The 11,686-nt window shown below is 44.6% G+C and overlaps 1 protein-coding gene across 1 annotated transcript in view; it reads left to right on the top strand.

Annotated features, from left to right (window-relative positions):
* Window positions 1-9,667: 9,667 nt before the first annotated feature.
* The window catches only part of shisa9a (shisa family member 9a), a 344,762-nt gene continuing 342,743 nt past the window's right edge, over window positions 9,668-11,686 (top strand). Inside the window, exon 1 of the mRNA XM_043712110.1 lies at window positions 9,668-11,346. Coding sequence (XP_043568045.1) covers window positions 10,835-11,346 — 512 coding nt within the window. The 5' untranslated portion in view covers window positions 9,668-10,834. The remainder of the gene's footprint in view (window positions 11,347-11,686) is intronic.

The following is an 11,686-nucleotide window of genomic DNA, read 5'->3' as shown; positions in this document are numbered from 1 at the left end:
CAGTCTGTGATTTTGTTTGAAGGACTGTAATGCTGGACTTTTTATTTCTTTATTTTTGTTGTTTTCTTAAGAATTTGTACACAAGAATCTGTACCTAGGTACCTTTATACCTGAGATGGCACCATAAGTGGCGCCCTGTAAACTTTGCACTGTACTCCTGTGAGTACATGTGACAATAAAGCTGGTTGATTAATTCAATCTGGCAATCATAGAGGTCAGTTGGGAATATGTAATAATGTTTTAGGACTATGAGAAACTAGACTATGTAACCTTTTAAACACCTCAATTAAAAACACTCTGAAGGCACATGTGATCTCTGAGGACGGTGTTCAGTAGTAAATACTGAAGTCAAAAGATTACTGTGAACCATTAGCCATCTGCTGTTTGGGTAGAAGTGAAATGACTTTGTGGAAAGTAGATAGGCAAAGATTTTAAGGGACTCTGAATGGACTTTATGGCTTTAACTGCTGGAGAAACTTGGCTTGGAAAAGATGGGTCCTATGTGTTGAAGTTTGCCTCTGAACTGAAGTTGCTGTTGACAGGAAATTGTTGAGTGGACTATTAGAAGTTTTCCCATTTTTACCCCGTGGCCCATTTGCCATTTTTAAAAGTTATTTTAATCTCTGCAAAGTTGTATCATCTTGCCTGTTGTGTGACTGTATGTGTTTGGTTTAAGGGGGTATAGTTTAATTCTGTCTTTCCACTTATTGTGACAATAACTGTTCATAATAAATGAGATTTTTGAGTTTATTGAAGAAACCTGGTAAAGCTGTCATAGAAACATAGAAATAGGTGCAAGAGTTGGCCATTCGGCCCTTCGAGCCTGCACCATTGTGCAACATAATTATGGCTAATCATACAATTTCAGTATCCTACTTCCACTTTCTCTCCATTCCCCTTGATTCCCTCAGCCATAAGGGTCACATTCAACTCTCTCTTGAATATATCTAATGAGCTGGCCCCCACAGCTTTCTGTGGGGTAGAGAATCCACAGGTTCACAACTCTCTAAGCCAAGTAATTCTTCCTCATCTCAGTCCTGCGTGGCTTACCCTTTATTCTTAGATTGTGACCCCTAGTTCTGTACTTCCCCAACATCGGGAACTTCTTCGCCCACCTAGCCTGTCCAACCTCTCTCGTCCTTACAGTTATAAAGAAAAAACAAATGACCATTTTGTCACTTAAATAAAAATTACATGTACACTGTTGGAGTAGTTGGGTTCAATGACCTGAATGCTTCTCCCTTTAGAGTTATGTTACATTACCAGAAGCATTTGAGAAAGAAGGTCAAACTCAACAACCACAAAGGAGGAGATGGAACCAGTGTGTTTGGGTGGAGGAAGTACTGGAATGTTCCAGGTATCTACCTCACTGCTGGGAGGCATGCTCATCTAAGGAAACAACACTTTTGAGAGTTTAGCTCCACCATCAGACTCTGTATCACTATTGTCACTTGATATATCTTCCACGCCATAGTGTATAAAAGGCAGTTCAGCTTGTGCAGATAATTCTTTCTACTGAAAGACCACCAGATCCAGCCCTGCACAGTTACCATTTTCACTTTTCATTCATAAGACCAGAAGATATAGGAGCAGTAGTAGGACATTCAGCCCATCAAGCCTGGTCTGCCATTTTTTGGAATGTCAAGCCCACCAAGATTCTTGTATGTTTCAATAAGGTTGCCTCTCATTCTCCTTAACTCCAATGAGTACAGACCCAACCTATTCAACTTCTCATATGAAAGTCCATCCATATTTAGGATCAGACAAAGCCCATAAGCCATTGGAGAGGAAGTAGGCCATTCAGCCAATCAATTTTGCTCTGCAATTCAATAATGTCATGACTGATCTAATAATCCTCAATTCCATTTTCCAATCTTTCCCCACAAACTTGATTCCCTTACTGATTAAAAATCTGTCTATCCCTTCTTTGGATTGCCTTCAGTGCCAGCATATAATTCTTTAGATAAGGAGATCAGTACTGTTCGCAGTATTCCAACTTTGATCTGACCAGTGCTGTATATAGTTTTAGCATGACCTCCTGACCTTTATACTCCATTCCCTTTGAAATAAAAGCCAAAATTCCAGTTGCTTGTCCTTATAACGGCTGACCTTGTAATTTCGGATCCCAAAATCCCTCTATGCTGCAGCTTTCTGCAGATTTTTTCCCCATTTCAAGACCACTTCATGGAAACACAATACAATCAACACATCTACAAATATTAAACTATTCATCCTTGTGCTATCCACACATAATCTTGTCTATGCTATAAAATGTATTCTCAATGGCAACAATGGTGAACATAGAAATATAGGAGCATGAGTATGCCATTCAGCCCTTTGAGCCTGCTCTGCTATTGTAGACCATGACTGATTATCTACCTCAACTGCATTTTTTATAAGCTATCCCCATATCTCTGATCTGAATCAGAGTTTCTCAATCTATTGATGTAGGTGACTGTTGAGAATCTGAAAAGAGCATTTCAGATTTCCTCATGGACCATCCTGTAGAGATTGGGAGCGGTTATCTTTCTAACTCGGTCTGCAGCATCTCGGTTCATCCTTCAGCGTTTTGCCCTGTTTGCCTAAAATATAACAGCAAGGATAATGGGGGAATGATGGGGAGAAGGAGTGGCAGTACTCTGGAGAGAGACAAATAAGTTCCTGCCCCACAATTTCTATCTTGGGCTATCTCTACAGCCTGACCAGTGCTCTGGTGATGGGTAGCTGTCTGACTACCTGAGACACTCTGTCAGTCAGACCTCCTAATGTAGCTTCTGTTACAGCAGTTATCCCCATTCCATGCAAAGTGCAATAACTGAGCTGGAAATTGCAACCTCAATCATCAGAAGCTGCATGATGTTTGGATCCTCGGGGCTGGATTTCACCAGCCTCTCCATGCTGGGGAAAATTGGTTCCAGACTTTCACATTGAGCCACATGATGGACTAGCCATGACTCATAAACTTCCAGGCAGGATCTCCAATGCACCTATTTGTCAGATCCATCAGCTTTCTTCTGAAATTTGGTCCTGCAAATCTCCTCTACTACAACTATGAATGCTGCCTTCTGGAAAAGTGGTACCTCTGGCAGTCTGACTGCAAACACCACTTCAGTGGGTCCTTAGCTTTTGTACCCTTCTCTGTCTTGAATATACTCAATAACTGAGAATCCACAGTCCTAGTGAGTAGGGAATGCCAAAAATTTACATTTTTTTTTATTTAAGGACATCATTGGCTAGGCCAGCATTTATTGCCCATTTCTAATTACCCAGAGGGCAGTTAAGAGTCAATCACATTGCTGTGGGACTGGAATCACATGGAGGCAAGGATGGCAAATTTCCTTCCCTAAAGGACATTAGTGACCCAGATGGGATTTTATGACAATCAGCAATGGATTCATGGTCATCGTTAGACTCTAAATTCCAGGTTTTCTTTTTGTATTGAATTCAAATTCCACTATCTGCTGTGGTGAGATTCAAACCAGGTCCCCAGAACAGAACCTGTAGCTGGGTCTCCGGATTAATGGTCCATTGATAATACCACTATGCCATTGCCTCCCCTCTTATCACCTAACATGGCTGCTGCTCCATACTGCCCAATTCATGCTGCTAGCAATCTCTCTTCGAAACTAACTTCCCAATTAGTGCCAATCTGTGGGCTTGTGCCTCTAACAGTGATAAACCTTTCCACCCCACATTCTTTCTCACTCTTCTTGCCCTTTTTGGCTGGGGAGTCTGCAACAGGAGGCCAACATCCTGGAGAACAGGTTGGCCATTTAAGTTGTGATCAGGGAAAATTTCTTCAATCGGAGATTTGTAAATTTCTGGCATTCCCTACTCGCGAGGACTGTGGATTCTCAGTTACTGAGTATATTCAAGACTGAGAAGGGTAGAAAAGCTAAGGAGCCACGGAAGTCAAAACAGCCTGCTTTTGGAAAACCTTATCTCAAGGTCAAGATTTTCATCAATGACCTGGATCTGTCAAAAGCAGATAAATTGACATACCTCTGCAGCAGACTCTTGAGCTGTGTATATCAATGACAAAGCTCATGGAAGAATTGTCAAAGCAAATGTAGTTTTCAGTGGATATCAAACATTGGTCTGGGATTGAAGAGGAGTAAGTCTGCAACCAATCAAAGTTAACAGAACAGTGGTTCTGCCCACTCTGCTCCACACATATCGAACATTGACTGTGTACCAGAGTCATGCAAAGAAGCTCAATCACTTTTACATGACTTGACTTCAGATGCTTCTGAAGAGCAGAAGACAGGACAAAACAAAACACCAGTCACTGATGTTCTCCAAAGAGCTGGCCTGCAAAGCATGCACACTGCATTGAAAAAGTCACACTGAGTTGGGTAAGTGTCTTGGGCAGAATGCCTTGCACTCAGACAAAAGTGAATCTTCCACAGAGTGTTGGAGTCTCGTGACATTGAAAGGAAACGGGCAATCTGAATGCATTGCTTAGTTTTGATATTGACCCTGAGGCCTGGTAAAAGCTTGTCCAGGATTGCTGCTCCTAGATAAAACCAAATAAAAACCAGCCCGCCCCCTTTGTAAACACGCGTGTATCAGAGGCAGAGAAACCCCAGGGGGGAGATTCCAAGCCAGCATCTGGTCCAGAACTCAGTTTTCTGCATTGCAATGAAACATTCCAGATCAGCCTCAGTAATCAATGCTACACCCACTGGAGTCAGACTGGATGAACAACAAACATAAAATAAACGGGGTTTTCGGAAAATTCTCTTTATGTTCTGAATCAACATTTATCTTCAACCAACATCAGTCAGACATACCATATGTAGATTTTCTTGTTGCTGTTTGTTGGACCCTGTGTTGCTGTGACTGGCTGCTGCACGACAGTGCCAATACTGTATAGTACATTGTTGTCTGTGAAACACTTTAAGACATCCTTGTAATATAAATGCATGTTGTGATTTTTCTTACCTCATTGATTCCTTGAACAGTGAGCATGCAGTCTCTCAAATCAAGGCACTGAACCAATGCAAGGTGCTGCCCTACTAAATGTGGGAACATCAGCTGGCACCAAACTCAGGATATTGGCAGCTAATTACAGGGTGGCACTAACACTAGCAGAAGCCTGGAAGCTAATTTGAAGTTTTGCTGAAGAAACTGTGTTCGATGGTAAAGATAGACAGCTATGATTTGTGATATTTGAACTAGTTCACTGACTTACTGTTTATTATCAGCATATTCCCCCCACACAGGAGTTAGTCAACAGATACCGAGGTTATTTTAGAAAATAATGGGGGAGCATTCAGAAATTAATTCAGAGAGATATTTGAGAAGTTTATGCAGACACTGGCTGTAAATCAGCAAACCCCTGAAGAAGGGGAGAACAGGAATTCCTGTTGACAAAGCACTGATTTGCCAAGTTAACACTGCATAATGTTGGATTGGTTGAGATTTTGTTTTGTCACCAATTAATTCAAGGTTAGGAACAGTGGATTGATCCTGTGTGTAACTGAGTCAGACAGGAGAGAGCTCTTACATCTATTCTGAAATAATTCTGTTCACAACCTAATAACCAATCAATTGTCAATATTTCTGAACTAAGGGGGAAAGGGAACTTTCAAAATATCAAATTAATACATCTGAAGCATAGAGGTGATGGTAGTATTGTGGTATTGTCACTGGATTAATAACTCAGCAGCCTTGGCTAATATCCAGGGATGCAGGTTCGAATCCCACCATAGTAGCTGATGAAATTAAATTCAATCAATTATTAAAAATCTGGAAATGAAAGCTGGTTTCCATCATGTTGACCACATTGCAATTGTTGTAAAAACCCATTACAAAATACCTCTAGGGAAGAAAATTTGTTGGCCTTACCTGGCCTGTCCTACATGTGACTCCAGACCCAAAGCAATGTGAATTGACTGAAGGATCTATTACTGTGCTGTACATCTCTCTGACTCAACTATCTTCTGAAATGGCCGAGCATGCCACTCAGTTCAAGGGCAACTAAGGATGAGTAATAAATTGCTAATCTGACCAATGATACCTGAATCACATAAAAGAGCATTTTCTTTTGAAAAGCCAGGTTGCAAACAGAACTATTGGCTTCAATTCTCTTGCAATTCAATTTTCATCCAGATTAACCACCAGTTGCAACTATATAAATAACACTTAGCTACAGCAGTGATATTAGAGGCTTCATTTCAGTACTGATTTACTTAAATCAAATCTCTGATTTATGAACATTTACATCCAAAATCAGCTCACTTTAGCTGCACAAAGTCCCACAATCCTTGCTTTAAAACAACAGTGTATATAATTTGTGCAAACGCCTCTTATCTAGTTGGAGATGGAGTGGGGGATTGGTTAGCTCAGTTAGTTGAATGTGAGGCTTTTTTCCCTGGATCGCCAGAGGCTGAGGGGTGACCTTATAGAGGTTTATAAAATCATGAGGGGCATGGATAGGATAAATAAACAAAGTCTCTTCCTTGGAGTGGGGGAGTCCAGACCTAGAGGACATAGGTTTAGGATGAGAGGGGAAAGATAAAAAAAGAGACCTGAGGGGCAACTTTTCACACAGATTGTGGTACATGTATGGAGTGAGTGCCAGAAGAAGTGGTGGAGGCTGGTACAATTGCAACATTTAAAAGGCACCTGGATGGGTATCTGAATAAGAAGGGTCTAGAGGGATATGGGCTGGGTGCTGGCAGGTGGGACTAGATTGGGTTGGGATATCTGTTTGGCATGGACGAGTTGGACCGAAGAGTTTGTTTTCATGCTGTACATCTCTGAAACGTTGAGTCATAGGGTAACTAGGGAGAGAATAAGCCCCTCAAAGATCAGCAAGGTGACCTTTGTGTGGAACCGGAGGAGAAGGGGGAGATACTAAACGAGTATTTTGCATCAGTGTTTACTGTGGAAAAGGACATGGAAGGTATAGAATGTAGGGAAATAGATGGTGACATCTCGAAAAATATCCAGATTACAGAGGAGGAATGCTGGATGTCTTGAAACACATAAAAGTGGATGAATCCCCATGACTTGATCAGGTGTACCTTGGAATTCTGTGGGAAGCTAGTGAAGTGATTGCTGGGCCTTTTGCTGAGATATTTGTATCATCAATAGTCACAGGTGAGGTGCCAAAAGACTGGAGGTTGGCTAACGTGGTGCCACTGTTTAAGAAGGGCGGTAAGGACAAGTCAGGGAACTATAGACCAATGAGCCTGACGTCGGTTGTGGGCAGGTTGTTGGAGGGAATCCTGAGGGACAGGATGTACATGTATTTGGAAAGGCAAGGATTGATTAGGGATAGTCAACATGACTTTGTTTGTGGGAAATCATGTTTCTCAAACTTGATTGAGTTTTTTGAACAAGTAACAAAGAGGATTGATGAGGGCAGAGTGATGGACGTGACCTATATGGTCTTCAGTATGGCGTTTGACAAGGTTCCCCATGGGAGACTGGTTAGCAAGGCTCGATCTCACGGAATACAGGGAGAAGTAGCCATTTGGATACAGAACTGGCTCAAAGGTAAAAGACAGAGGGATTGTTTTTCAGACTGGAGGCCTGTGACCAGTGGAGTGCCACAAAGATCGATGTTGAGTCCACTACTTTTCACCATTTATATAAATAATTTGGATGTGAGCATTCGAGGTAGAGTTAGTAAGTTTGCAGATGACACCAAAATTGGAGGTGTATTGGACAACGAAGAGGATTATTTCAGATTACAACGGGATCTTGATCAATTGGGCCAATGGGCTGAGGAGTGGCAGATGGGAGTTTAATTTAGATAAATGTGAAGTGCTGCATTTTGGGAAAGCAAATCTTAGCAGGACTTATACACTTAATGCTAAGGTCCTCGGGAGTGTTGCTGAACAAAGAGACCTTGGAGTGCAGGTTCATAGCTCCTTGAAAGTGGAGTCACAAGTAGATAGGATAGTAAAGAAGGTGTTTGGTATGCTTTCTTTTATTGGTCATAGTATTGAGTACAGGAGTTGGGAGGTCATGTTGCGGCTGTACTGGTTAGGCCACTGTTGGAATATTGCGTGCAATTCTGGTCTCCTTCCTCTTGGAAAGATGTTGTGAAACTTGAAAGGGTTCTGAAAAGTTTTACAAGAATGTTGCCAGAGTTAGAGGATTTGAGTTATAGAGAGAGGCTGAACAGGCTGGGGCTGTTTTCCCTGGGGTGACCTTACAAAATCATGAGAGGCATGATTAGGATAAGTAGACAAAGTCTTTTCCCTGGGAGAAAGTGAGGACTGCAGATGCTGGAGATCAGAGCTGAAAAATGTGTTGCTGGAAAAGCACAGCAGGTCAGGCAGCATCCAAGGAGCAGGAGAATTGACGTTTCGGGCATAAGCCTAAAGAAGTCGATTCTCCTGCTCCTTGGATGCTGCCTGACCTGCTGCGCTTTTCCAGCAACACTCTTTTCCCTGGGAGTCCAGTTCTAGAAAGCATAGGTTTAGGGTAAGAGGGCAAAGATATAAAAGAGACCTAAGGGATAACCTTTTCACGCAGAGGATAAGTGTGTGGAATGAGTTGCCAGATGAAGTGGTGGAGGCTGGTACAATTGCAACATTTAAAAGGCATCTTGATGGGTATATGAATAGGAAGGGTTTGGAGGGATGTGGGCCAGGTGCTGGCAGGTAGGGCTAGGTTAGGTTGGGATATCTGTTTAGCATGTTCCGTGCTGTACATCTCTGTGACTCTATGACTAGAGGGTGGTGCAGAATATAAGTCAACAGCTTGGATTCTATCACAATACCAGCCGAGGTAGTTCATAGAGATGGTGCCTTCACACCTTCCCCTTCACTTGTTTAATCGTTATCTGCCAGCCGTATCAGTTATCTGTCTGGAAAGTAGATAACTGCCTATGATTCCTTACCTCTTGTCGGCATATCCCAAAGGTGAGAGCACTCCTGTGATGTGGTGGTAGTGTCCCTACCCCTGAACCAGCCCCAGTGATAGAGCCACGAGGCCTGGGTTCGATTCCCACCTGCACCAGATGTGTGTCAGAGTTTCTCTGATCAGGCTGTTCAAGCATTTCTACCACAAAAGCGAGAAACTATGTAAGATCCTTCTTCTTTAATGTGTGGTTGAGAGTTCAGAGCCCTCTCGATTCTGAGACACAGTCAGAACACCGAGCAAATGAGAACCTTCAAACCTTTTGACAGGTTTCTGGAAGAAATGTCGCCGCTTCATTTTCAGAATGTAATTTATAGACAAGACTTGATTAAAAGATGTTTCGGGTCCCAGCTAGATTATTTCCTGTAGAACAATCAAACCGCCTGCCTGATTATATTCCAATCATTTTAAAATGTTGAAATGTGGTTTCTATCACAACAGAGTCTGCGGTTGGAGCTAATCCTCTGCAGCCAAGGGGCATGTTACCATCTGAAGATAATGTTACTGTTTCCACACTTCTATTTTACTTGTTTACGCTCATTTCACTATAAAATCTGGTGAATGTTAGGCTTCTTCAGAGGGAAACAGTCAGGAATGAATGTTCTCACTGCATTAGTGCTGAACCCAGTCTTTGTGAAACAGAAATCCAGCTTTAGGGTTTGACGCTAACTAAAATGTTGTTGATTATTTGGGGTGTATCAAAGATCAGTGACTCCCCTTTAAGGAGGAGAAACCTCCCAATGGTGGGCCCACTTCCCCAGTTTGGAGAGGGTTTCCCGGGAAACTGAGCGTGTGTGTGAAACGACTTGGGACTCCCCAACCAGTGAAACTCTGAACTCAATGCAGCTTCAGGTCAGAATCCCGGTGGAATCGGAGCGGTTTTGTTCGGGAGTTGAGTTGAAATCGCAGGACTGTGGCTGCAGGTGACGGGAGGAACTCTGTTTACTGTAAGAAAGTGGCCGCTCCATTGTGGGTCCCACGGTCTCCGGGCAGCTCGGTGTTTCTCTGAACACACCATTTAAAGACCTTTTTAAAATACAGGTCAAAAAGACTGAATCTGTTGGCAGTGTGAACACCTGGCAATATGGCAAGCTGCTCCATGTAAATATGTTCCATGTTGCAGCCCATAGCCTCTTTAAACTGTGAGAGCTCAGCCTGGGCTCTCTCTCTCACATCGACACACACATAGACACACACACACTCACTCACTCGCTACTCGTTCTCTTCCAGCGCCTTCCAGTTCTCCTATCCCATATCACTCACCCAAAATGCTAAAGTCCTGGCATCAAATCAGACTTCACTAAATAAGCAAGAGACGCTTAAGCTGAATAGCATTGACCCAGAAGACGGGCTCTGAGCCACGTTAGAGGATTTGTATGGTTGCCTGTAGAAAAGGCGCAGGGACAGGAGGAGACTTCTAACTTTAAAGCCAGCAGCTCCGTCGACTCGCATTGCGCTGGTTCACTTCGCTGGACCCCCTTAGGAAATGGGCTGCGGGCTCTGAGCTCTTAGAATACACCCGGACTACAACCTCTCAGTGCACCCGGAGTCTGCAATCTCTCAGTGCACCCGGAGTCAGCAAGCTCTCAGTACACCCGGAGTCTGCAATCTCTCAGTGCACCCGGAGTCTGCAATCTCTCAGTACACCCGGAGTCTGCACTGTCTGGATTCGGATTAAGTTGGCATTTGGCAGCAGCGGATGTCTCCCGGAGCCTAGCCCAGTGCCACCAGGCTGTTAGATGCCAGGATAAGGCAGGCACTGACCCAGCTCCAGAGCTGTGCACACGTGGAAGGTGGAAGACAGAGCCCGGAGCCCGAGCCGCAACTTGGCGACGAGAGAGAGAGGGAGAGGAGGGGGTCCATTGGGGAATGAGGAGCTCGCTGCCGCCCAGCAGGGAATCCGCCTGAAGGTGCTGAGCGATCCGGATCCGGATTGAGTCCCGGAGCGGCAGCGATGAGCGTGCGGCTGCTGCGCTACCTGTTGCTGGACTTGCTGGGTTTCTGGTGCCCGGTGTTGGACCGCATGGCCCAGGCGAAAGGGGGCCGGCAGCTCGGCCCGCTCATGCTGGGCTCCAGCTCCAACAGCTCGGCCAGACTGGAGCTGCCAGCCACCCCGGACCGCTGCAGGGGCTACTTCGATGTGATGGGTCAGTTTGACGCAGCGTTCAATTGTAACACCAGCATCTACCAGTACTGCTGCGGGACATGTGGTTACCGGTACTGTTGCCAGTTTAAAGAGTCCCGCCTGGACCAGAGCATCTGCTCCAACTATGATACCCCGAACTGGGCGAACGTGGGCAAACCCCCGCAGAGACCGGACGACAATGCGTTTGACCAGACCCGAGATAAAACCAACTTGATCGTCTACTTCATCTGCGGCGTGGTGGCCGTCATGGTGCTGGTGGGAATCTTCACCAAGCTGGGCCTGGAGAAATCACAGAGACCCCAGAGGGAGCTCAACTCCAGGTAAGAGTGAGCTCCGGGACAGACCCACTGCCGCCCACCCTCCTCAAAACCCGTAGCTCTCTGTCCATCTGCCCCACCATCCATACACTGGGCACTGCCAACTGGCACAGTGTCCAGGGAAACAGTCACCAAGCCCTGGGGGCGGTGTGTGTTTGTGTGTCGGGGTGTGTGTGAGAGAGAGAGGGTGTGTGTGGTGTGTCTGTATGTGTGTGTGTGTGAAGGGTCTGTGTGTGTGTGTCAGGGGAATGTGTCTGTGTGTGAGGGGTGTGTGAGAGGTGTCTATGTGTGTGTGAAGGGTCTGTGTGTGTGAGAGAGGTGTGTGTGGTGTGTCTGTATGTGT

The sequence above is a fragment of the Chiloscyllium plagiosum genome, chromosome 21, assembly GCF_004010195.1.
Source record: "Chiloscyllium plagiosum isolate BGI_BamShark_2017 chromosome 21, ASM401019v2, whole genome shotgun sequence".
Classification (NCBI taxonomy): Eukaryota; Metazoa; Chordata; class Chondrichthyes; order Orectolobiformes; family Hemiscylliidae; genus Chiloscyllium; species Chiloscyllium plagiosum.
Note: the sequence above shows the minus strand (reverse complement) of the source record. Positions and strands in the feature narration are given on the sequence as shown.